A 27,907-nucleotide genomic window follows, 5' to 3' on the forward strand; every position below is an offset into this window, starting at 1 on the left:
AAAGCAGATGATGTGATCTATTAACTAATCTAACGTGGGTATGCAGAGAAATCCTCATGGATAAGATGTTAAGTTTAGAACAACTGAAACAAAACAAATTTCTAGATTTAGGTCCACAAATTCTTTTAATCCTCCACAGGCATTTACTTTACAAAGCAGACCTAAGTCACACTGAAGTTCCAAGTTCAGCCAATACTGCCACCATATACAGAGTCCTGATCCCCTTCACTGCCCCTCCTAAAATCCACAACCATTCATCAACCTACTCAGTGGAGCAAACAGCCACAGAGCAAATCATGTAGCAAATCTAGTCTTGTACCACACACCAAGAAGTAAACAGTTTTAAGCCTTCCAATCTACCTTCCCAGAGCATGTACAAATGCCAGCATGGGGGCAGTCAGGAGGTGGCAGGAGAACAAGGATGGGAAAGCAAAAGCAGAGGTAGCTTGAGCGTGCTCATGGAAATGCAGCACCCCTCTGGTGCCAGCCTATGCCAGCACCACGCCTGAAGCCAACATGCCAAAACAGATGAAGCTGGGGGAACAGGGGCACAACTGAGGCAAGAGAAAAAAAATTCATTTGCCAAGCTGTTGGCTGCTCCTCCACTGTTCATCAGTACAAAGCATCACATCTATATGGAGCTGGTGAAGCAAATGAACAAAGAAGAATATGCTGAGGAGCAAGAATTTTTAAAATACAGCAAGAGATGTACTTTGGTCTATGACTTGTTTTGACATGACTCAATTCCATTACTCCATCAACACCAAATCTATACCAAAAAGCATCAGTTCATTCAAGACATGGTGCCCTTAAAACCTACTGCCATTCTTTGAAGGTGCCCAAATCATTAGTGGTTTTTGTGAAAGTAAAAGGCGGCCTTATCCCTGACCAGGCATAATTCAGGTATTCTTAGGACCTTCTAAAAATGGAAGAACTAAAAGGCACCTATAGACTGCTCTTTCCACATCCTAGACAGAGCTGGCCACCAAAGGGTTCCTAATGTTCAGAACAGTATCTGGGTGTTAGCCATCAAATCTTCATGTGTAGGGGCTGAGCTGGTACAACAAAAAGCCAAGAAAAACTGACAGGATTTGATGCTCTTAAAATGATCTGTTCATGGAAACAGATAGAGTAGTCCTGCTGATGACTCAGGAACTCCAAGCAAGCACCTGTGATTTTACAATTTTGTCTCCAAGGAACTCAGACTAGGGCCTCAGAAAGAACAGACAAGCTTCTCTTAAGGAATATAAGTATAGTTTATTTAGTTCTGCTGCAGTTCAGATGAGCAGAAAAATATCTGCTCATTCTTAGAAGAGATCTGAGGATTAATCAACAAAAGGGTATTTTCTTAACCTGAAAGACTTATGATGAAAGACATTATCATTAATAGGTTATCCCTGTTTCACCAGAAAAATCATGGCAAGCAACAAATCTCAGAATTCAAGGGAAAACGTGGCCAAAGCCAGACAGAATTCTTAAGACATCATCTTTTGGGACCCTTATTTTGTACTGTGCTGAAGACTCTAAGTCCTCCAAGAATATTTCAAACAGAAGTCGCTCCAGTGTGAGCACTAAAAAACAATCCCTCAGAGAAGAAAAAATCCCCAACCTATTGGGAAGGGTTTCATGTTTCAGTTACCAGGCTTTGTTCTGCTACTACAGCACAAACTACAACTTAGGAAACTTGTCAGAAACATACACCAGTGTTTCCAAACCCCAAACAAGGAAGCAGTAATTCAAAAGAGCTCCGCTCCAGGTCTCTATAACTCACACTCAAGTTATGCTGTGCTTTTGGCCAAGCCACTGCTTCTATGCAGATGAGTTGCATCCAAAACACAATGTAAGTGCTCTGAACTCAGTAACATTCCCTAAGTGGACACTCCACCTTCTAAAGAATAAGCTACATGGTCATCAAGAACCTCTTCTGAACAACCCACTTGACTAACATCACTAATCCTTTGGCATAAAGGCTCTACACTGCACAACTGTAATTCAAGGAGCTATTCAAGCTATGATTCATGGAATATTTTCAGCTCCATTTGATCTCCTAAACTAACAGAACCACACTAAAGGAAGACTTGAAAAAGGCAAGCAGAATTCAGTACTGCTCCCACAGCAACTCAAAAGCTGGAACAGAGGACAACAGCAGTTCTACCAACTTCACTTTTCACTGTTCTTCATACAGAAGCTACAAAAGATACAGCTGGCTGGCCTTGCTTCCACGTGTGGAAGTATTTATTCCTACTCAGCAAAAAAAAAAGCTATTACTAATATTTAAAAAAAAAATCCACAGAACAAAAGAAGTTCCAGAGATTCCATATTTTCATTTATACAAACCAGTCAGAATGCAAGCCAATGACGCTGTACAGTGGAAGTCTTGACAATGTAAATTCAAACTGCAGATATTTTTAGTTATTGACACTGAGAAGAGGCACAACTCAATCATCCACAGAATTTTAGTACATTTATGCTAGTTCTGCCTTACTGACCCTCAGGTTCATTGAAGTAGTAACTGAACAGGTACTTTCTGCTTCAAAATACAGAGGTGCTTGACAAAGGTATCAACTAAAATGCAAGGATCTCTTACCTAGTTCAAGGAAAATCTGCTCAAAACAGCTGACTGCAAATAAAGCATATACTCCACATTCTGACTTAAAGCAAGAGATAGCACAGGAAACAGAGAGAAAAGGAAATGTAAGCTTCATCTAAAAGCCAGTAATTTTCCAAACATGAGGAGAACACAGTAGAAGAGAGGCAGATCCTTTTGTAAGATATCCATCTCTTTACTAATATTTAAGAAATGCAGAGAACAGCAGAAGCACAGGATGTAGGGCCTTCACTGACCCTATCCTCAAAAGCACTATTGGATATACTTCTGGAGTTAAAATTCAGTTGGGATTACACAAGGGTCAGTGAAAATAACACTAGATATTATCACTACAGTTGAAAAGATGCCTCGTTAACATCTTAGAGAAGTTTAGAAAAATCTTTCATGTCCATGAAAATTTTCTTTAATAAAGCTATTGAGCAGTTTCATCTGAATAGGACCTTGCCTGTGCCACCACTTACTCACTATACACAACAAGCCACAAGTCATACTTTCCTTTTACTTCACAGAAAGTTCAGGTATTGGGAAACACAGAAGCCAATTAGTCATTCTGAGCAGGAATTTATTCACCCCAGGGTGCAAAACCTGCTGGAACAAGTAACCAGAATAATCTGAGCTGACCCAAACTCCTCAACTGCTTTCTACCACCTCTCATTAGAGCAGATACACACCCACTCTCTGTAACATCAACAGTTGCAAGGCAAAACTCAAAGTCTTAATTTAAAAGAAACATGTAATTTGATTTTTTTTGTTGCCTTCCAACAGAAGGTTTTGGAACCCTTACAAAGTGAGTATCTTAGCTGAGGAGCCAGAACTTCCAGTTTGGGGAATAATTTTAGTTCTATTTAGTAATCCAACAGTAACAGAACCTATTCCATACACTTTGTCTGCTCCCTCCCATACCTCCATACAGACCAAAAGGTTTCAAGCACAAAATGGGTCCCTCCATTTGCTATACCACTTCATATCATAAAAATAAGACAGGAAGCCACCAACTCTCTTTGCTGACAAAAATACTCTTTCTTCAGAGAACATCCTAAACTTTTATACATATTGTGACTTTCCTCCACTTCCAGGAATGCCACTTGTTCAGTCTCCAGTTACCTTTCAGACAAAAAGAATATACCTTCACTTTCTCTTTTAAGAAAAAAAACCCAAGAGACTGATTATAGCAATACACAATAAGGAAGAGATGACCATATAATTTGCTTCGGGTTTTGTGGTTGGTTTTCTTAAAAATGTTCCTTGCTTTGGATATAATGTGCAGTCTGTCTATATCCACACCAAATTTCTTAGCCTTCACACTGAATATTCCTAAAAATGAATTTATATATGTAAACTTATATATTACATATAATAAAATGGATATTTATTGTAACAGTTTAAACCAGACCAAGGTATTTCTTAGTTAAAAAAATTTTAAATTCCAGTGTTGAAATCTGATCTCCAGTAATGAGCCTGCTAAGAAATGACTGCAATATCACATAACACTAGTTACAGTCATCACCTGTTCTGCTTAAACAATGCTGACTCCATGTCATGGAAACACGATGTGGAGTTCAATCCATAAAACCTCTTTTTTTTGGTCCCCTCCCACCCCAATTAACAGGGCTTATGCTTTCAACACCAGAGGAACACTCATTTCAAGTGATGCACCAGGGAATGCTACTTTCTGGGGAAAGGCATGTAGGGTTTGGGGACAATGCTCTCAAAGCTTTCTTTTGCTGCCCTCCACCTCCAGCAACTGCATTCATAACACAACCAGGACACCCTTATTTTACTTGCTAAAGACAACAATCACCAGCTTACAAGCCACAAGAGAAAATGGTTCTTTGTGGCCACGTAGACAGCTCAACCACCATGTAATTCATCTCTTTACCTCCTTTCTGGTAAAGAAACACACTTGTGAAACTTGCAAAACCCAACGAGAAGATAAACCTCTAAGGCAACACTAGCAAATCTTAAAGATGTGACAAAATAGCCTTCACCAATGTCTCACAATGCTAGCCACTGTCAGCTCTTAAGCAGAATAAATGTCTCAGCCCAAGTACATAGGAACAAGCTAATGCTTCAGGAGTTATAGCAAGTAGGTTTGCAGAGCACCCTGCACATGCTACCACACCACAAGAAAAAAAATTAAAAAGGCAAAAACCAATGCTGCTTCAGGACAAGCCTGTGCTTGAACAGCTCCAGCCCTTCCCCCAAAAGCCAGTGCTCTGGCAGGTCGTGAGAAAGCCTTGACTGTCTCGCCCAAAGTCTCTGCATCCGCCCCTGGGGAAGGAAGAAAAACAGGCTTTCCACCTCTCAAGATGATGCCAAGAACAACACTGTGCCATTTAGAGATCAGGGCAACAAAGGCTGTGAAGGGACACAGCCAGTACTCCTTCCAACGCAGACCTCAGTCTCTGCAACAGCTAATTACTAACACACCAGCAGAATTAGAAGGCACAGAGCTTAGACACAAACACTTCCTAATCTGTGCCTTTAGTAAAACGAAAAGCATACCTCCTGATGGAAAAAACGTGACAACACAGGAAACTGCCATCTGAACAGGCTGACAGTACAGTATGACTAGTTACACAAGCACCACAGCTCAGAGAAAACAACAACACAGAGCTGAGCTACACCTTCCCTTCTCACTCGCCCCAGCTGGACAGGCTCTCTCAGTTGAACACCCTCCTGTTTTGCAGGAGCAGACCACTGCTATGACCACTTTGCCAAAATACCGTTTGCAGCCTCAACATGCTGGACACTTTGCAAAGAAAGCCACCTTGTTGTCTTCCAAGAGTCATCTCACCAATTGCCTTCCATTAATTTCAAGTCAGACAACTTTTCTGACGAACCTTCCTGCTCCACAGGCTTGCATGTGGCCAAACTGAAGTAACTCAGGGCAGGGTAGAAAGCTTTGCTGTTTTTACCCTTTATTAGATACAGCTATACCACTGCAGGCATATTTCACACCCATGAAGTACTTCCCCGAGCACCATCTACTAACAAACTGTTGAGGGAAAAGCAACGTGCATCAAAAGAATCAGCTCCATATTCTGGCAGTCAGAAGGCTGCTGTCATATAAAGACCAAAGTCCAACCTCTCAGATGTCTTCCTTCAGATGCAAGTTACTTGAGGCTATTCCCTTTGTTTTCTATTCCAGAAGTTTCTAGATGTCAGTGAACATATTTCAGCATCCATTTTATGCCCCAAAGCAAGAGTACATCACTTGCCAAGCTGAACAAATGAGGTTTGTAACATATTAAAATTCACAGCATTCAGGCACCTCCAAATACTCTGTTTCATCCTGTAGCTGCAAGTGCAGGAACTCAAACACCTTGTTACCTTCAAGTCCATCAATTATTTAGAAGAAACTCCTTTCCAGAGAGACTCAAGTATCAATTATTTAGTCTTTGAGCAGGAAACAAAAACCATTAAAAGAGGAAAAGAGATTTCTGGAAAGGGCCATTGGGCCACAGGAACATATTTGGGGTTGTACACCAACAACCTGCCTGAAACAGAATGAGAAGGCCAAAATAAAACAACCACATGCACACAGGAGCTCATCAAGTCCCTGAACCAATTAGTGCCAAAGAGCCCCAGCTACATCAGGGGGTTTCAGGACAGGTCTTCACATGGAAGATCTTTATCAGTTTGATATAAATGCCTGTTCTCTAGCCCAGGAACATAAAACAGAAAGAAGCTCTTTTATAGTACCACAGGAGCTGGTTTACAATACCAAGACAACATTCAGCAATGCTTACTACAAAGATCAAGGGGAACCAGAGCCCTGTGTTTATTACACCCTTGCCTTTCCCACACAGGTTCAGATTAAGGATGAAGACAGGCCTAAGATTTTCAGCTTTTACATGGACTTCTAAAGATAACAACACAGAAAGAGCTCTCAGAAGAAACACAGGTAAGCAGTCACCCTAGGTAAGAACAGAAATTCTTCCACTCACACATATCATACATAAGCAGTGCTACAATGAAAAGGACAAAACACTGTTGCTTTGCTCCCAAAGAGCTGAAGAAAGACAGGAAACCTGAATAAGTGCTGGTCCCCCCTGCCAAACAGGGGCTGAGGCACACTTTGAACCAGAAAGGAAAATAAACTTATTTTTAAATCCAGCTAAGAGCCCTGGGTTTGGATATAGCTCCTGTTGTGGCCAGCATATTTGTTAAAGGATTTCTGCACAAGCGATAACAGAACTCACATGTGAATAATCAAGCAGAGTGGTACTGCTCTCTGAGGGCTTTGATCCCAAGATTTATGTCAGATTGGCCATGCAAGGCAGTGGTTTCAACTGCAAACATCACAATCCCTTATACAGTCAATTTTTAAGGATCACCACTTTTGCAGGTGACTCTCAACACCTGCACTTTGCTATTATCCTCACCTGTGACATTCCTAAAATAGAAGAATCTGCAATGAATCAACAGTGATTTTTCAGTTCACTGACCATCTGAAAGCAGATTTCATCCAGAATAAAGTTGTTTTACAACACAGAAAAATTTCAAATGTGACATTCAGCCATAGTTATGTAGTTAAATTATGGCTGCATTTAAAATTAAGTCATCAGAGCCTAGACATTTCAATCCCCCTTCTTTTTAGATCACTAAATCAAAATCCAGATTCCTGTATTCTTGGAAGGACCCAAACTATTTTGCTCTTTAAAACCCACACATACCTAATCTTGATAAGAATTAGTCTGATTATCTCTGACATTGTGCTTAACCTCTATGAGATGCTTTTTTTCTGAGCATGAGCCAAAGGTTCAAGGAGAAGGATCCTGTTCCTGCCCAAACTGTACCACAGGCTGAAGGCAGCATCAGTGCCTCCACCCAAGCCACCAACAGCACAGCTCTGGAAGAGCCAGAGACTTCAGGACTGGGCAGTACCAGAGAGGAAAACACACGACCATCCTTTGGATGTACAATCAGAAGCCATCTAGAAATAACCTCTGCTTAATTCCCCTCTAGTAACAGCCTGCACCATTTACTGTTTGAGGATCTAATTTACTTTATCTGACCTACTTCAGCTTAAAGCAACATGAGAACCACAGCACATTCATGGATTTTGTGAACTGCAGCCCTCTTAGCCTTAGAAACACACCACAGGTGACAGAGTACAGAAGTCCATTCTACCCAAAACCAGGAAGTTTTGACACAGGAAGCCAAAGTGCAGGGCAACATAGCACAGAGAGCCCCCGAGTAAAGTGTGTCTGAAATCCACACATTTTTCCATACCCCACCCAGGTGAAAATTTTTGTAAAAGCAAAAAAGTACATAAACAGAGGATCTGTGGAACAGTTTTGACAATAGTTCCGTGAACTCCACTTCCCCTCACACACACCCCAATGAGAATTCTGAACAAACACAATGAAATTAAAACAAGAGTTTCATTTATTCACACTAATCAGTGCTCAAACTGTGCCACACCTAAACCACGATGAGAAACTTGATAGACTATGAGAATTAACTGTAGCAGTTTGTCAGCAGAAAAATTCCTCCTTTTTTTACCAAACACCCATTTACAGGTAATGGCACACTAGTAGCCACCCACTAACACTTCATAAACTAATTTAAAAAACTCTCTAAGAAAAGCAGAGATCAGCCTCAAAAGCACTCCAATGGATCAATATTCCTCAGTTATTCATTAGAAGCAAGCATACAGCTTAAACTTATTCATCATCCAGATATGGCCAAATTCATGACACCATGTCAACATTTTTCTTGCTACATCCAAGAGCAAAAAGTTATACCTTCAATACCAAAGAAAGCATCCCAGTTAAATAGCATCTTAGGGCTCAGAGCAAGAGCTTTTTATGATCCTTTCATTAAGTATTACAAGGTCTAATGCTAGTAAAAGGTAGCCCAGAACACACCCCCTTGCAGTCCTGTTAGGTATGTTACCTATGTGAAGGCTCTGCACAGACACTGCTCCTAGCAAAAGATCATACTTTTTCCTTCTTTTCTGCCACCCTCCTGCTCCCCACAAGGAGGCCAGAAGGACAGGAAAGAGGCTTTAAACAGGAAACAGTAAGATTAGTTTTTCTACAACACACTAAATGTCAGGCAAAGCCTGTGTCCAGAAACAAGAACAAGACTCAATTAAAACTTAAGTGAGTTTCCTTCTGATTTGATGACTGGAGGTAACACTTCAACACAAAGGATGCTAACCAGACCAACTTACACTAAAAAAAAAAAAAAAAAAAAAAAATCAAAAAAATCACACTGCACACACACCACCCAGAAAAGCAGCTTTCCGTGATTGTGATTTAGACCTAGACTGCATCTTCAGCAAGTCCTTCTGGGAACAAGATCGACAAAAATAAAACAAAATGCCAACTGTGTAGCTTACTTGTACATTGTTTTTTCAATATAAATGTATTTCCAAACTTTTGGGAAGCTATTCTAAAAATTCCTCTTTCAGTGGCATTATAGTTTTGAACAAGACAATCTTCTAAGGACAGGCAACACTATATTCCATCCTCCAAGAACAGAACAACAAGGTTATAGATCACACCCTACAAGTACTTTCTTCCCGTGTCATTAACCAAAGGATAAAGAACACCATTCCACCAACACAAGTGTCCTGAATTCCTTTAGAAAAAAACAAAACCCATACAAACCAAAAGCTGCAAAATAGTTTCCACCACAGCTCATTCCTACTTCACATCAATGACTAGACTTGAATTCCCACCTGACCCGTTCTCTCTGCACACAATTCTTCAGTTAAGCAGGTAGCGCTAGACCCTCTACCTTCCACACCAAAGCATTTCACACATTTATTGCGAGTATAAGGTGTCTCAGTACTGATGCCTTACTCCCTGCTGGAGATAGCCAGAAAAGAGATGGATCATCTCACCAGAGAGCACTTATGAACAAGACACACCCTGTGCTTCCATTCTCTAGGAACTGCTTTCCTTCCATTTTATCCAGAGTTCTAGGTCACAAGGCTTCTGTCACTGTAACAAACAAACAAAAATCCAACCAAATAAAAAAGCAGTGCTGGAAGAATTTTGTCCTGACAGTTATTTTATAATATCCTTCCCACCTTCACCACCACCTCCTTGGAAGACCTAGTAAAGAAAGGAAAAAACAAACAAGTAGCTTCTTTTACAGCATGGATTAAGTTTCTTTGCGGGAGTTTATTTCTTTCTTTTTTTTATTCAGAATGTCTCAAAATGAAACCGCTAAGCCCACATAGAGTACAGAACGTAAAGCAAGAGCCAAAACAGAACTGACCACGGAGCATCACCTCTGGTACCCCTACGCTCCACGGCCGGGCCTGTTCCGGCAGGAGGCTGAAAGGGTGTCAGAGAGGTCGCTCACTACCACAGCCTACAGGCAATTACAGTTAAAATATTTAAAAAATTAAGTTACGGGCCTCAATCCTTACACCCACTGTGCCGTTGCTCCCTCTAAACATCCTGGGCTCAGGTCAGAGCCTAGCAGCAACCGAGGCGACGGTGGAGAACAGAGAGGGCAAACTCTAGCTGCAGCACTCCGAAAGGCCTTTTTCTATTATTTCTAATTTTTTTTTTTTTTTTAATTTTTCTCCCTCGTGGCACCTCAAGGAGACAAGCTAGCGTGAACTCCCAGAGGAAGCCTCACCCAGCCTCTGCGGCTTCCTTTAATGGACAAGGACAATAGCAGGGGCTCGCCATAGCCCCGCACTGTCGGGAAACTTAGGCGGCCGGAGGGCTGCTCCCCGCCCGGCTCGGTGGCCACCAGCCCCCAGGGGATGCTGCAGGGAGCAGACGTGCTCCGGGGAGAGGGAGCAGAAACGCCGGTGCTTCAGGACGGGGAAAGGAAGGGGGGCTCCGGACGGCGCGACCCCCGGGGCAGGCGGCGGAGGGGATGGGATGCCCGGGCCGGGGCGGACAGGGACTCACCGGGGCAGCAGTCTGCTCGCTAAGTTTCGCCGAGTTGGGCGGAGGGCGAGGCGGCGGTCGGCGTAAGCGGGGTCCCTCCGCTGCCTCGCCTAGTCCATGGACACGGCAGCGCTCCCGGACCCTCCTCCCCGCGTCAGCTTGGCCGGTGCGCCAGGCGTGCCCTTGTGCCGAGCCGCCCCACCGCCCTCCCGCCGGGCCGAGGCAGCGCGGAAATGCAATGTCCCCGGCCACGCCCGCACGCAGCCGTTCTCTACACAAAAGGGGCGTGCAGGAAGCCCAGCTCTGCCTCCGGACTCCCCGATTCCCGCCGGCTTCGCCCGCTGTGACCCCCTGGCAGGCGTCCCCTCAAGCACCCCCGGAGCTGGGGGGGTGCTGCGGGCGCCAGTGGCCCCCGCCCCGCGGCGGGCGGGAGCCGCGGCCCGTCAGGGTCCCTCCCCCGCAGCCCTGGGGCGCCTCAGCAGCCGGGGGAGCGCGGCCCCTCGGCGAGGCCCAGGGCTTTGTTATCTCGGATTCGCTCCGTGGCCGAGGTGGCCGCGTCCCCCGCCCCGGCCCTGCGGAAGGGGCTCAGCCCAGCCCGCCTCAGCTCGGCTGAGGGAGCGCTGCATAGCCCTCAGCGGCGCCTCTTACTCCCTCAGGGCTTTTGGAACATGAACCGGCATGCCCGGGACAGCACATGCTGAGCAATATGGAAGGCGCGGTCGAGCCTACCTGGAGAGCCGGAAGGTGAAGGAAAGACATAAAACGATCCTGAAGAATATTTTGAGTCTTCAGGCGGCCCAGGGCTTTTACACCTCCCGGGAGAGACGCTAAGAAGAGAAGAGGGAAGGGAAAGGAGGGCTGAGCTGTTTAAACCCATGTAGTTAGCAAGTGATAGCTCCCACCTGAGGCAGCCACCGCCTGGCAGGTGGGAAGTGCTCCCCTGCCGTCTAGCTTGGCTCCCAACCTCCACGCTCTCCTTCTGTTCCCTTTCCATACCTTGTGATCTCTCTTGACACATGGAAACACTTCTGTCACCTTCATTCCCTTGCTCATATATAGAGCAAAACTAATTAGTCTTCAGTGCCTCGCTGACTGTGAAAATACTTTTGTGTGCAGGAAGGCAAGGCCCAGGGAAGCAGTGGAGCACCACACGTGTTCTTACAGGCTGCCTCATGTTGTCTACACTTTCTTCACCTGCTCCAGCCCTTGGACTTTCAGGAAATCCTTATTTCCCCTGGATCAGGATGAAGCCCGCTCACAAAGACAGCAGCAATCCCACTGAAGTGAAAGGAACTGTTGAGCAATCAAATGGTGTGAGCTTAGCAATTCTCTAGTGTGCTAATTCTCCACTCATCAAAGCTGACAACCAAAAGCATGCTAGAATTAATAGTAAATACACAGTTCCCCTCACCCACACCCTTCTGATGTCTGAGAAAGCAGATACACACCAGCGTGTCACCCACTCACCAGTCACATTATCAAGATTGCTTCTCATTTCCTACATGCAGTTATTTAAATAAATGGAGGGTTGGGTTTGTTTTGAGTTTTTTGTTGTTTTTTTTTTTTTTTTTTAAGGGAGGGGGAGTATTTGCCAGCCTCCCCCAAGCTTGCTCAAGACTTCTTAGAAACCAAATCAAAATTGAACTGAGTGTTAAAGCTGACAGAAGATGCTAGAAGAACTACCTGAATTTTAGGCAGGATCTAAGAGGGGAAGGGGAGCTTGGAAAGGTCACTGGATTATCAGATGGTTAAAAGAACTGGAAGAGATCCTTTCTCCATCTTGGAAGTACTGAAGTAATCTCACAAAGCACTGAGTCACATCTTCAGAAAGTCCAGAGCCAAGACAGAAAGCTCTAGTGTGCTGATTCTGTAAGAGATAGGAAGATGGTACAATAGCAACTGCAAAGATTCAACAGGAAAAATGGGAAATTCAGCAGCTTTAGGATGTAAAGACTGTGGAATTGGGAAGGGCATTCGTCGATAAAATAAGGTTCTCTTGCAATTTACCATTTGTAAAATGGTCAGTGTTAGCAGTTCACAGCGTAGTTGAATTGACTGTGTTCACTGTTAGCATGGAGCTAGTTTGAACAGCCTCTCTGTGTCCCATTTATTTGCCTCTGACATTATCTCTGCACAGTGCTTCACTGTGTTGCCAAGAAAATTAGAGTAAAAATCTCATCCATCACAGAAACCATTAACTAAGTGCTAGGGCAAATTGGAACACTTTTAAGAGACAGTCACTTCAGCAGTAAGAGGTGTAATAATCCTGCAGGAATGAAAATGGGAAATCTGATTTTTTATTGAACATGTGCAGGCTGATGTTCATGTATAGTTTGTCAATGCTCTTTTCCTCTGACTACTGCACAATATTTTCTGTAATTAATCAATTCATCATGAGGAGTAGCTGGCGGAAAAAGGCCCAACCAGAGCTGGTCACCACTGTATGTGTTCAACATTATCACCAAACACCATTTTTGAGTGTAAAAAAAGGTCTGTTTATGAAGGAAGGCATCCGGAAATCAGAGTTACACTTGGAATTGTCACGTGGTTTTGATAATTATGAGGTTAAGAGAGAGGGGTGTGCAAGGAGACAAAGCCCACAGAAGCTACTGAGAGACCTTAAGCAACTTTAAATACAAAGAAATCAGTAGCTGGATCTAAAAGACAAAGCAGAAATATTTTAGGGAAAGCCTTTATAACATGTTCGAGATCGATGAGAAGAATAATAAACTAGGATGGAACTGGTCAGATTAAAATTCGAGGTGATTAGGCTGAATCAGTGATTTAAGTTTTCCCTCCGTCCCACAGCGTTTGCCCACCTCCCCCTGCTGTTACCAGCGGCTGTCGCACCTCTCTCCTGCGGACAGTGTGCAACAAAGGCAGCCACGCACACCCCGCAGGATCGGAAATTAGTACCCCAAAAGCGTAATAGGTAAAGTTTTTAAGTATTGTAGTGAGTCTGTTAGTAATTTATTCCCTCTTAGAAATGCTACAAATATTAGTACTTAGAAATATCTGTATACCGCAGACTGTCATTCAATACAATATATTCTTCCTCCAAGTTTCTTATCCTTGAAGGGAAAACGTCCACACAAGTGAAAAGGTCGCAGGGATAGATGTCTTTTCCAACACCTTTCTTCAGTGGTCCTACAGTGGTCTGTTCCTGGAACCTGTTAAGCAAATCTTCTACTGCAGAAAACCCCTCGGGTTTACCGCTCACCTGCATTTTGGCTGGGTAGCAGTGACATCCAGCGGTGCGGAGAGAAAGAGAAACTTGCTCGTTCTTTTTTTTTCTACCACAGTGCATCACAGGAAACGCGTCAGAAAATGGCAGGGATCCCTTGGCATTCCCGTCTCGTTGTGGATATTCGCAAATGGCACCAAGAGCAGGCAATTTGAAAGCCGTGGGAACAGAGAACCCGCATGGGGAAACAAAAATGCAGAACCAAGAGCACCCTCTGCAGCAGACCATCTTTCTAATGGCCCTAAAAGGAGACTACACATAGAAAATACAATTGGTGATCCCTTAAGTTCAAATAAAAAGCTCTTTCCTATATTACACCTACATCATTGACTTCACGGCATTTTCATTTTTAAAATGTTTTTATTAACCCCAGTTATGTTCTGAAAAAAGATAAATGGGCTGGCAAACAAGGAAAAGTTGATTGAAGAGAAATTACTATAGCAGAGTTTTGTTTCTCAAGCCCTACCCTTGCACTTTGTGCACTTTCCTACTGGCCTGATCCATCTTCATCTAAAGGTGAAAATAAATAGCATCATACTGCATGGGTGCAAAATGCACATCTCAGAACAACAAACAAACTTTCAATTATTAGTTTCCAGTAACCAGCTGAGTGTTGAAGCATGATGTGATATTTGATGTGCCTAGAAGTGATTTAGATTTTGGGTACATGTCGTGTTAAAAGAAAAAAAATCAAAACATTAAATGCATACGAAGAACTGGGCCAGCAGAGGTAGCTGTTAGCACAACAAAATAAACAACTGTAATTTTTTTTTAAGTGAACATTCTAAATTCAGTCTCCGGTATTGGAAATTCACTTAGATTTCATTTGTTCCTCCTTTACTATTTTTGCTGTAATTTTAGTTATTTGGCTTATAGCCCATTTCCAATGGTTATTAACTGTTCCTAGCTGCTAGGTACCACCTATTTTCTATCCTTCCCATTTTTATTTTGTAAACATGGAGTTCAGAATAGATGAGTTAACTCCAACTAATCCCAAGTCTGGCTTGAAAAAAAATTATCAGATTTATCGATAATATTTCAAAACAATTTCAAATGTCATTTTTACCTTCTAAGGCTCCAAATTTTGATTTCATTTCTGAAATACAGAGTTCTAAAACTTTGAAATGCAGGTAAGTTTATGTAACTCTCAAATCAAGAAGTGCACTAACTGTTTACAGGAACTAACGCTGTTTAGAGCAGGAAAAGACCTCTGACGTGGTTATTGTGTAAATGCCTCTGGGGAACCTGCCTGAGCAGAGAACTTTCAGTTTCCATGAGTACTTTAATAATTCAAAAACTTCATGGGTCTTTCTAAATAGGTGTTTACCCTACAGGAACACTTCAGCATGTTGTAGCATTAGTGATTTGTATGTTTGACAGCCATTATACTTCCAATAAACATTCCAAATGCTGGACAACACAGCTTCCTGCTTCTGTTTCCAATCCCTTTGGGTAGGCTAAGAGCAGGGCTGCAGCCCCATGGCATCCTTGTCACCATCTAGGGCTCCCTGCAGACGGGGCAGCCAGCTCTGACAGAGTAGGTGGAATTCTGTTGCATGTACACAAAACTGTAAGGAAATGCTCTCCAGATTTAGCAGGTTCTACAGGCACTTTACTTTATCTTCAATTTCTTGGAATTTATCTGGCTTCCATCCCATTCTCCAAGGACTGTTTATGCCTTTCACATTTCATGTTTATGTGATATGCATAAACAGTCCTTGGGACAAGGCCTGAATTGCAGGTCTAAGATCAGTACCTCCTTTGCTGGTCTTTGTGCAAGATCCATTCTCTGCAAATGGCAAAGCTTTCTAGTTCCCATGAGAAAGAAAACTCAGAACTCTGCAGAAGCCATGATCCAGAATACTCCTGCTTTAAGATCTTTGTTGTTCACAGCCTCTTGCAACTGTAAGGAACCGTAGCTCACACCCCTTTCTTTTGGCATCTCTCGTGTTTCCCACCACTTGCACTTTCAAGTATCCATACACCTACTGCAGACAAGTGGACACTTACACGATGCTTTGAACTTTTTAGGGGCCTTGTGTCAGCACACAATACCAGTACTGCCTTCCAGCAGTTAAACCCAGGAAAAAAATCCCTCAGGCACATTTCTTTATTTCATGGAACAGCCTGGCTCCAAAGAGCCCATCTCCAGCCAGGCATTTTATGTCTTTGAGAATCCAAGAGCATTTATGGGCATGGTGACATGGGCAGCTCTGAACATGGACAGAGACAATACAGGTGCTCTGCACCTGTCCATGGCTCCAAGGAGGGCCTTTATAGAGGAAGTCCATATCACAGACTCAATTTGCTATAGACTTTGCTGCTGTACTCTCCAAATCCTGTTCCTTCATCCCCAAAACAGTCAAACACAAATTTCAGCTGATAGTAGCACACTAGTCCAATTTCTGTTTAATTTCCAAATGAAACATATGAATCACTCAAAATCCTCACTGGTAGTGTTGTTTCTGGGAACTGTGAAGAACAGACTCTGAAGAGCATATAAATATTTTTGGTTAAAATCAGTTTTACCTGGACATAAATACTAAGAAAAAAAGGTCAGGATTTAATTCATAATGATGTAATTTTTTTAAGAGAATCTTAAACACAAAATGGAACCTGTCCTCGTGCCACAATTATCCTCCTTGCAGGGAATCCATGGAGCTAGAAGATCTACAGCCAGTAGTTAACTAACAAGAAATTCACTGTGCAGACATAGTGCCAGTCTTGAATGCAAAATCTCAGAATTAGACTGACAGGATGTAGTCCTCTAGAAACAAAGATGTGTTTACATGGTAATGAAAAAGCAAAAACCAAAGGCATTTCATTTACATGAAGTTTTATTATCTCTTCCCCTCAGCTGGTACTCCATTATTCCAGCCTTAGCAGAGTTTTGTTTCCGTAGGTAGACAGGTTTTCAACTGACTGTCTCTCACTGAAAACATCTAGGCTAGGTCAGATTTTAGACCCAGCCTTTCATTAATACAGTCAGATACAAAGGACCAGTCAAAATCCTGACCACCTGGAAGGCTGCAAAGGAACAAAAAACAATCCAAGAGGATTTTCATCTTTTTCTATGTTTGCATAGAGAACCTTTCCTGTGCATTGATCCCTAAATAGTTAAGCAATGACACTGCACATTCAAGACATGGATGCATTCTACATTTCAAGCTCTAATCAGAAACATGTGCAGCTGTTTTTCCACTTATGAAGCTTGTGGTTTTATCTTCTCAGCAGCTTCAAGGACAGATGGAAGGCTGACTTTGTCTCCAAATTCTTTCTCACGATGCTCCAGTAAAACACCCTAGTCAAAGACACAAGAGAGAAATTCAGATACATCTCCCTACAAGAGATCCACTGCCCAACTGAACAATTCCAGGAAACAACTTCTTGTCTTATACAAGACATAAAAGCCTCCTAGGTGGCCTGCAGTACCTGTCTTCCTGCCCCAATCACATATACACCTCCCAGGGTGAATCCTTCTCCTTCCAGATTTCCACTATATCCACTTCTCCATGCACGGAAGAAATTTTGCCAAACTCCCAAGCGGAAAAAGCCTGACAACATCATTTTTCGTCTGCGTGGACCGTAGAAGCCTTTCTGCAGGGAAACAGAAAATACGTCAGCAAAAAAAGTAAAAAAGACTTCTCATTCATGTGTATTTTAAGCTCATCCACAAGTATTTAAGCCCCATGTACACCAACATTCCTATTGCTGACAACAGTGGTGCTTTGGGATAAACATGTTTTTTGTTCAGTTGGTTGTTGTTTTTTTTTTTTTTAATTCAGCCTGATTCTTTCACACAGGCAGGGGGGACAGAGAAAATAAAGGGATCATCTAGCTGATTTTTAGTATTATATATTCTTTTTTTTCAGCAGACAAATGATTTTTAAATGTGTCTCCTGGTGTAAGGAGAAAGCAGGGCTGTGGTTCTGTATGACATGAGATTGGCAATCCAGCACGTGCCAGTGTACTGGGACAAGCCATATCACTGCAATCTGGCCTGTACACCATAAATTGTGTCACCTTCAAACCTTGATTCACACATTGTAAACATCAGCAAGTCACACAGCCAGTGGAAGAAAGGAATAAATATTAACAGGCCATATTGTTTATCTGTTAAAGGGGAGGAATAATCTTGCAACAGCACGTTATCAGTGCATAGCTACACCTCAGTTTGTAAACTCAGCAGAATATATAAATATAGAAAAACAAAACCAATTAACTTCTTAAACTACAGTGCTACTAAATCCTTTTTCATTCAGACTACATTCTACTTATTTATACAAGCTCTTCAAAGAAGGCATTCTTAGGTTTGTTTTTAAACAAAAGGAGAACACCGACTTCGCTATACCTTTTCATCCAGAAAGATTTCTCCTTTGAAATAATGCTGAAAATCCTCCACTTCAGTCCCTATCTTCTCTTTCACAACAGCATAGAGAGGGACACCCAGCTTGGACAGCTGGGGTTTCAGAGAGGAGAGCTCAGAAGCCTCCTAAGCAAAGGAAAAAACCCAAACATTTCAGTCAATAAATGGAGGTTGGAAAGGTTCACCTTGAATTTCAAGACCATCAGAAACACATAAATTCTAGCTTGAGGCACAAACCAGAAACAGACCTGTAACATTTAAGCTAGCTGTACTCCTAGGCAGCTCTTCATCAGATTTACTACAATTTTCTTTGTTAAGCATGGAGGAAGCACATTCTTTAATAAAATATTAATCCTGAAGAAAACATCTTTTTTTAACTCAAAGCTGTAGATATACCCTGCCTGTAATAGGGCTTCAATTATCTTCTAAAGTATTTAAGAATGGTAAAAATATAATGCCTGCACATCACTTAACTTTTTCAGAATTTTCAATTCTTTTTTCCAAGTTGATATCCATCATTATCAGTACTTCTGCAAAGTATTTTGAGGGCTCTGTGCTGGAGCAGGCTATACAGGTTTAAAGCAAGTAATGAAGGTACACTCTCCTTCCTAAATCCCCCAGTAAAAATAATCAGTGAATTCCTTCACAGACTTTCAGTATCCCAGAAGGAATACTGCTTTTTCTGGTGAGTAAAAGTGTAAGGTGTCACCACTCATCTGCTGGGTTTTTTGTTCACCTGAAGAAATCCCAATTCCCATAGTTTATACGAAGATTCCTGAGGTTTTGAACAGACCAGAGTGTGCACTGAAAATAGATTTCCTATCTCCCATGGAGAAAGGTCCTTTCACTGGACAAAATTCCCACCAAAAAAAACCAACTCCACACTTTAAAAACATGGACACAGTTTACATGATCACTTTCAGTCACCTAACTGAAATACCTTAACTGAAAGGCTTGCAGGACATCTAGAATTTACAGAGTACCAAGTAGCAAACAGATGGGGATGAAGAGACAGGAAAATTTGAAACTTTTATTAATAATAATAATAAAGAATCACTCATGGATTCCTGACTGACTGTGTGTGAAAGTTACAGAATCAGGCACGTACGTGCATTCTCCTCCTGCCCACGCTACACCTGTTCAGAGAGAAAAGCACTTTAACCTTCCATGAATTCTACACGTACTTAAGCAATTACTATTGATGGGAGAAGATGCCATAATGAAGTGGTTACAATATTAATTACTCCATGTTATAGAGTAGTGAGTAACAACATAACAACTATTTTTCCCTATAGCTATGAGAAACAATGTCCAAGATGCAAGCTCTGGCTGTTCCCAAGCACTCACTACATTCAAATTGTGTTTTAGGTGTCTCCTTCCAAGAAGCTCCACCCAAGGAGCCTAATGTCAACTTAAGGATCAAAATCTGTTTTCCAACCCACCTTGTTATGGCAGTAACTCCTTATCTTCAGAGTCTGTACCTTCCTGCCTCACATTTAGCACCCAGAACAGAGAGGGACTCCCTCTAGGCACAGCTCTTTTTTTTGCAGATGAGCTTTATCTGATGGCTTTCTGCCAATCCAATCTTGAGCTATATTTGACCAGAGACTATCTGGCTCACAGAGATTTATTCTGGACTCTATATGTATAACTAACTCATAAGACTCATTACCAACTGGATTTTGTGCAATCTCCCTTTTATAATTACCATGGGCTAGGTCCCTGGCAGATGTAAAAATCATGTAACCATCACCTTCAGACCGAAAACGCTCAGGACCTGGATCGCACAAACCAGCTGCAAAGGAAACTAAGTGTGCTGGTAGCTGGTGATCAGTTTGAAGAAGAAAACAAAAACTTTCAGATGTTTTAAATGTATTTGATGACTGTCCTATTCATCCCCTCCCTTTATTTACAGAGTATCTATGCAAGGAGACCTCAACTCTTCTTAATTAATTCCCAGGCCCAGCAAGTACCTCTCTGCACAAAAATCATCCAGGTCTTCGTACAGCCATGATCACTGCACCATTCTCCTTCCATAGTTCACCTGCTTTGAATGTCCTTTGTTCTGTTTGTACAGGAGAAACAACATCAATAACAATATCAGCCATTCTTGTTTATAATGATTAATACTTTATGGACCAATACAAAGCACTGCAGAGAATTCCACATTCAAATATAGTTCTAACAGGAGAAGAAATAAAATCTATATGTATAGGAGGATATTCTTGCATTATTGGTTTTTAGAAGGATATCTTGCTTCATCCAGAAATAACAGTTTTGGTTGCTTTTCCTTCCCCAGAAATATTGGATATCAACTTCATGTCATAACTAGGAAAGACTAAGAAAACTGCTTCCAAACTTGGCCTTAGAAAGGTTTTTATAAAAATACAATTATTGAAGAATATGGTCTGAAATAGCCAGAATCTTACCTGAACCCAAAGTTTTCAGCTCTATCTCCTCTAAAAACTCCAATGTAGCCTTTTCTGGCTTGGACAAAAATAAGTCAGTGTTAGCAAGGACGATCCCCGTCACAGCTGCACCAATGGCTCCAAGGCCAATAGACCAGATGCCCATGGTGAAGGTCCCCAAGTCAGGCAGGAAGGACATTTCTGGAATGAGAAAGAAAGAACAGTTCTGACACTGGACGTCAATGATGCCAGAGGAGCATGAATTGGATTAAAACAACTAAAAGCTCATGCAGGTAGTTTTGGTTTAATGGAGATGATTTGTATATTCATTAATGTACTGAAATGGGTTTTAAAAGATAGAGATTACATTCCAGTTCTGTGCCTGACCCACATCAAAACTAGATATTAACAAGATGTTCTTATCCTTCCCTGCTACCAGGCTGACAAAAACGTTAATTATTAAAGTGCTCGAATGCAATGAGGAGAAAGATGATCCAAGTGCATGTGTGTAATAAAGAGGCTGTAACAATATGACCTGTATGTTAGCCAGTAACCTAAGTTTTTACAGGAAGACAGCAGTTTCTTTCAAAAAAAGAAGCATTTGTAAATTAAATGTTTTACACACACTAATCTATATTAAACAGTGAACTTTACAAATATACTACAGAAGGCTTGGGAAAAAAAGAAATCTAAACCTGCTATATCTGGTTCATCATAACTGGTAACCTTTCACATTCCTTACAGTTCCCCACTGAGAACCAAAGCAGGCACCAAGCCAAACTTAGAGCTCATGCTTGCAGACAGAAAAATGTAGACTTGCAACCATTTTATTACCCAGTGATCCAACATTACAAACATGCCTGGGACAGCACCTTCGTTCCCTATGCTAACTCATTGCCACTCTTGCTAAAGCAGAAAGGACAGCAGGAACAAACAGCCTAAACTCACACCCATCAGTGAGAACTGATAGCATTGCAATGGGAACCATTACATACAAATACTCCAGTGTGAAAGTACAAACCCTGCTTGTGGTTACCGGTGGCTCGAGTTAGCTGGCAATTTTGTTTCACCACCTTCCATCCACAAACCCCCCACAGCCCAATCCTGACCCTTGCAAGTGTTTCATAAGCCTGGAAAGGGCTGACAGGCACCCTCCAGTGAGGCAGTATCAGTTACCGAGGATGCTGGAAACCAAACTTAGCCCTGCCTCATGGACAAAGTTCAACATCCAGCTCTGAGTAATAACTGGTACAAGAGTCACTGGAGTTTTGGCAGTATAAGAAGTCACTTGCATCACAAGGGCTGTAGATTTGCACTCACACACTGTAGCATTACACATTATGGAGAATGGAATTTTTTTTTTTTTTTTTTTTTTCACAAAACCCCTATTTCCTGATAGAATATTTTGGTGAATATTGCTGTCTATATATACTTTTGTATGGGTGATATCCCCACCCTAATAAATGTAATAAAATATTACACTTTTGAATTGTGACTGGCAATAACCCAGACACATACAGATGATTTTTATCCCCACAGCTGTTGCCAGAATTCAGAAACAATTAGGAGTAGCTCCTCACTTTTGTGCCCAGAATTTTGTTTGAGAGAACCCCTTTCTATCCTTAAGCCCAGCTCCAGAATTCTGCTGATAAACAAATAAAACGTTGGGAAACAACAACAACAAAAAGATCACATTGTTCTTTTAACAGCATACTTGGTTTCGAGGAAGGAAGTATCATGGCATCTAGAAATGTAAGTAATCCATGATCCCAAGCAAGAAACAAGGCCAGTTTACACAAACATCATGCAGATAAGAGAACAGATCCTACCCTATTTCACCACTTATTTCTAACCAAGTGAAAATGTCCTTGACCATATCAGCTTTCTTTACATACTTCTTTCAAACATGAAGTCACATTGTAATGACATTTTTTTTGTATCCCCCTCTGACACCTATCAGAGACCATCCTGACCCCAGCCTTTGGAATGATGCAAATGTAACTCAAAAGGTATGTAATGCAGCAATATCCTTAAGACTGAAAATCTCTGTGGCATACCCAAAAGGCTATAGCCCTGCTTCCTCCAAGAGTCCAATTACTCGACTATTCTTTGGATTTCAATCTCGTCAGGTCAAGAAGTGTTTTCTTCTTAACTCATAGTTACAGGGGGGTGAAGGACCCAAGTATTACTCCTTTGTGCACATCATTTGTGTACAAAAATGTTGCAAAGTTTGTGGCAAGTGATTAATGAGTAGTTCTCACATAGCTTTTTATTTTTATTAGCATAAATTGCATCTCAAAAGAAGCTTCAAATTAGTGGTCACTGATCCAGGAGATCATGAAGCTTAGTCAACACACTTCTTCAGTTTACTTGGACTCTTCGGTCTCCACACAGTTACAAAAAAATACCCCTATTCAAATATGTGACATTTTTGCTATTTCTATAAATAGGAGAAAGGAAAATGCAGCTCTGCAGGGTGATACCTAAATTCCTCCCCCACTAAGCAAACACCATAATGAGCCACTTTGAAAAATATGCATGGGACGCAGCAGGCAGGATTATTAAAACATTTGCTAACAAGACAAGCTGAACCCTGACACATCATATCATTGTACCCCAAGTGGCGAGACTGACTGGAAAACAGCTGAGCATTTGCAACTAGCAGCTTCACTTCTGGTTAGCTGCTGTTTATTAAGCAAATCTGAAGCTCAAAAGGACTTCACGACCCTCCCCCCCACCTTAAAATACAAACACAACTGCCTTGTGATCAAGTTTTTAAACACCGATCAGCAATACGATGACACAAGAAAGCATCCCATAAACCATAATCCCTGAGAAGAGACAGGACAGCATCCCGCAAGCCTTTAGCAGGGGTGCAGCACTCACCAGAACCCATGCAGGCTGCATGAGCTTCGGCCACCAGCAGCTCCTGCAGGCGTGAGCAGGCAGGAGAGGAGCCAAACTGCACTGCACGGGTGCGAGGGGCAGGGCTGGGGAGGAGTCCAGCTCGGGAGCCTCTGACTTTGCAGGACCGGGCTCTCCTGCCTCTGCCAATCCCCGCCCAGCCACCCTGAGGTGATAAAACCAAGCGGCTGTCCAATCCAGGGCAAGGCTCATTTGCAGCTATCTTAATCATTCAACCTTTTTTTTTTTTAAAGTCAACACGTGTTTACCCTTTTTATGGGGTGGGTAGGTACAGGGAATAGGAATTACAGAAAGCTTTTCTGAAGCTGGGAACACAGCTTTAAGACCTGCAGGCTAAGCCATGCTCTTCTGTAGAACTGGGCATTTTTACAGGAAACGTTTTCCCTATGTTTCAGCCTATTCTACATCTAACCCCTTCACACATGCGCACTGTATGCCAAAACAATACAAACAACCCTGGAAACAATTAAAAAGTCATCACAACGCACAATATTAGGAAAAAAAAATTAGTATAGAGGCTGTACTAGTGAATTAACCCAGTGTTCCTATGGTCAGCTACCTTCTCTAGTGGCAACATCCATTTGCTAAAAAGCATCATTTTCTCTGGGAGTATCAGATCTTCAATCTCTCAAGTCTGCTAAAACTTCCAGAAAAGAATGAACACTCCTCTTTAAACAGCAGAGGCCAAAGAAAAAAAAGGAAAAACATCTTTTTGTGTGTCTGTTTTTGTGGTGACCACAAGAGATCTACAAAATAACAGTGAGTTATTTTATGGCCTGTCAGTACTCAGTTAACCAGAATTTAAACAAGATTAATCTTAATCCTGTTTTAAGTGCCAGTGGATGGTCTTCACTTTTGTCAAGACATGGTTTTCCAGATGTCTCATTTCCCTCCCACCCACAACCACAAAAAAAATTGTCATTCAGAGGACAGCTATCCTTAAACATTTATTTTAACAGCATAAACAGGACCCATTCCAGCTGTGTCCAAAAAAAAAAAAAAAAAAAAAAAAAAGCCTCTGTTTTCAAGATGTCAATAAGACTCAGAGTAGCAAACAGATTTACTTACATACTTTTCCTAAAAAGAAAACTGTCTTACAATTGGGACTGCACTAGCAAATACTCTCTAGCCTAAAGCAGCTTTGACCATTGCTTGTTCTTCCTTTCTCTCCCACTCCAGCTTCTCCAAGACATTCCATATCAAGCCTAAAAATGTTTCAGAGCTTTGTCGGAACTTGTGTATCCCAAACAAGCTGAGCTGATTTTTTATGAGACATTCTGCCCCCTCCCCCCCTCCCCCAAATGAGTCATGATTGCAAATATCTTTGTAAGCTAACTCCTATAAAGAAAATTTACAATTCACAATAACCTGGTAACATGCTCATCAAGATTTCATGAGCTTTTAAATACCATTAAGGATTACGAAATACAGCATCCTGACAGACCTTCAAATTTAGCCCTGCTTCAAGCAGGGCTAAGTACTGGAGAAACTTAGGAGGTCTCTTCCAACTTAAATTGGCCTGTAAAACACCAATATCAAAACACAGAGAAGCCTCCTAACATTTCTGGTGGCATGAATGTAATTTTCACAACACAAGGGATTTTTTTCCTTTCTTTTTGCCATTGTAAAGACCTAACAAACCACTCCTTGTGTCAAGAATAATGATCATCTTTTTAGGTTTCTTCCCAATCCGTGCATGGTTCACTGCTGAATTCTGTGCTCTTGGCTGTAGCTGTAGAGAAAGTTGCTGTGTCAAGCAAACAAACCATACTCCTTCCTTTGAAAGGAAGTTAGTTGTTAGACCAAATAATCGCTCCCATTTTCAGACTGTTTTGAAGAAACCCAACATCTCAACAAGCCTTTTCTTTCGAGCAAGCAAGAGCAAAGAGCTCTGGCACACAACTTTGGAAATCTTCCAGCTCTCTTGTATTGAGAGGGAACAGGCAGCTAGATACTGTATATGGAAAAATTCAGATCTCTGATCAGTCAGCAAATGGATACCATGGAGATGGGACATATTTCATGGAGCACAGAACTGCAAAAGGTACCTATCTGAAGATAATACAGGATGAACTCATGGCTTGGTCTGCTAGTGATCCAGAGCAGGAAAGCTGCACCCTGTGTCAGTCTGCAGAGGTGGGGGAGGAAAGGGAATACCAACAGACCCGCTAATAATAAAAATCAGCATTCACTGAAAGCACAGAAGGTGCTAGGCAGCAAGTAATCCCTCCTGTTCCCACCCAGCAGATCCAAAAATTCTAAGTCCTGCAGATTCAACCTTAAATGAAGATTTTCCCACCTTTTTGGGGTTTTAGGCCTTGCTTATATTCTAACTTTCACAGTTCTCACACTATACAATTAATAACAGCAAAATTGTTATTAAAATCAAAGACACAAGAAAATGGACACGTTTCAACTCCACCCCATAGGGCAGGGGGCTCTATGCATAAACGAGGCTGTAACACATCGCCATACACCCAGCCAGTGCAGAACAATTTTCCCACAACCTTGCTTCCCCTTTTATCGCCTGCTATGCACCAGGTCTGATGGGAACAGTGCCCCTGTGGTTGTAAAAGAAAAGGCTGGGAGAGCTCCAAGCTGGTCCTTCGAGCAGCTCAAAGGTGGATTTCCTGAGCTGTGCCATTGCACCCAGGACCCAACCAGCGCATCAGGAATGAAATGAGAAACGAAGCACGGAGTCTCTTCGTCCTTCACGGATCTTGCTGTGCCTACTTACACAGGATAAGTTTGCGAAGCAAGTAGGGATCTCTCAAAACGTTAAACCACGAGGGCAGACATAAGCAGGATTTCAAACCTCGACAGCTCGGGGTGGGCAGCAGAGCTCCGATGGCGAGAGTCGCGGGGGTCCCCGGCCGCCCCTCGGTGATCAGCAGCCGGCGACCACCGCCGCCTCCTCCCCGCCGCCGCACTGCGGCTGCGACCCGGGGACCAGCGGGGAGGGAAACAGCACCCCCGCGGGGGACAGCTCGGCCCGGGGCGGCACAGAGCGATCCCGTGGGCCCGCCGGGCGCCCACGCCGCGGCCCCGCGCTCACAGCGCCGCCCCGCCCGCCCCCGACGCGCCGCGCGCACCCGCGGCCGCCCGCTGGCACTCACACCCTCACTGCCCGCACTCACAGCGCGGCCCCGCACTCACACCCTCACTGCCCCGCACTCGCACCCTCACTGCCCGCACTCACAGCGCGGCCCCGCACTCACAGCGCGGCCCCGCACTCACACCCTCACTGCCCGCACTCACAGCGCGGCCCCGCACTCACACCCTCACTGCCCGCACTCGCACCGTCACTGCCCCGCACTCGCACCCTCACTGCCCCGCACTCGCACCCTCACTGCCCGCACTCACAGCGCGGCCCCGCACTCACAGCGCGGCCCCGCACTCACACCCTCACTGCCCGCACTCACAGCGCGGCCCCGCACTCACACCCTCACTGCCCGCACTCACAGCGCGGCCCCGCACTCACACCCTCACTGCCCGCACTCACACCCTCACTGCCCGCACTCACAGCGCGGCCCCGCACTCACAGCGCGGCCCCGCACTCGCACCCTCACTGCCCGCACTCACAGCGCGGCCCCGCACTCACAGCGCGGCCCCGCACTCGCACCCTCACTGCCCGCACTCGCACCCTCACTGCCCCGCACCGCGACCCCCCGGCCCCGCACTCACAGCGCCGCCGCTCCCGGCCCGCGGCCGCCGGCACCGCCCCCGGCGCTCTCCGCGCACGCACCGCTGCCGGCAGCGCTCGGTGCCCCTCGGCCCCGCGGCTCTGCGCCGGGGCGGCCAGCGGGATTATCCCCGCCGTTAGCCTTCTGTTCTCTCTCGGAACCCACTGTCTCCTCTCCGGGGCTACTGTAGCTTCTGGCTAAGCAAAGAAAGAAACGAAATACATTATGGGATACAGTGCTTAAATACGCAAGACAAAAAAAAGCACCCAACCCATAATGACCTGAGTCCAAGAATGTAGTGAGCTTATCATTCAAGTAATCTGATTAACGGGGCACTTAAAATGTTTGCATATATATTGCATTCAAGAATATACTTGCTCAGATAAGCCAGCCTATAACATGTCACAACATCCTTTAACAAACACGCTTTTCAGATGCTTGTGGTCATTAGGCACCACTCCAACCACAGACTCAGAGGACTCATCTTCACTACCTTGGGACTATTTCCTGAGGACTCCTGTTAACATGGCACCTAAAATCCCAAAAAAACAACCAAAAAAAAAAAAAAAAAAAAAAAAGGTAGTGTCAATGACAGAACAGTCTGGTCGGTAACACAACAGTAGCTCAGGAGAATGAACACAACCCTTTTGATGGTACTGGAGTGTCTACGCTCCACCATACAGTTTTTCATCACGTTCCAAACTTAACTAGACAAAATGGCCTTTTCTTATCACTCTGCTCCTACAGCAGAGCACAGCAGCAGCTATGTGCTGCCAGAAAGCCACATGGAACAGCAAGTTCTGCA

General features: G+C 43.3%; 2 protein-coding genes across 5 annotated transcripts in view; both read right to left on the reverse strand.

Annotated features, from left to right (window-relative positions):
- TSPAN14 (tetraspanin 14) overlaps positions 1–10,791 on the reverse strand; it is a 34,721-nt gene extending 23,930 nt beyond the window's left edge. The window contains exon 1 of the mRNA XM_082285789.1: positions 10,498–10,791. The gene's annotated coding sequence lies outside the window, so the exon portion shown is untranslated. The remainder of the gene's footprint in view (positions 1–10,497) is intronic.
- Positions 10,792–16,555: 5,764 nt separating this feature from the next.
- Positions 16,556–27,178, reverse strand: PRXL2A (peroxiredoxin like 2A). 4 transcript variants are annotated; one of them, XM_082286543.1, is made up of 6 exons: positions 27,104–27,178; positions 20,516–20,695; positions 20,060–20,151; positions 18,072–18,212; positions 17,153–17,317; positions 16,556–17,021 (listed from the first exon to the last, which is right to left on the reverse strand). In XM_082286543.1, the coding sequence occupies exons 2-6, from the start codon at positions 20,691–20,693 to the stop codon at positions 16,923–16,925; spliced, it is 675 nt and encodes a 224-aa protein (XP_082142669.1). In that variant the 5' UTR covers positions 20,694–20,695; positions 27,104–27,178; the 3' UTR covers positions 16,556–16,922. The 4 variants fall into 4 exon arrangements, with proteins under 4 accessions (XP_082142669.1, XP_082142670.1, XP_082142671.1 ...); XM_082286544.1 differs by lacking the exon at positions 27,104–27,178 and adding an exon at positions 26,157–26,327; XM_082286545.1 differs by lacking the exon at positions 27,104–27,178 and adding an exon at positions 26,235–26,289.
- Between the last annotated feature and the right edge of the window lie 729 nt (positions 27,179–27,907).

Source organism: Coloeus monedula (assembly GCF_965178545.1).
Source record: "Coloeus monedula genome assembly, chromosome: 8".
In the NCBI taxonomy this organism is placed as follows: domain Eukaryota; kingdom Metazoa; phylum Chordata; class Aves; order Passeriformes; family Corvidae; genus Coloeus; species Coloeus monedula.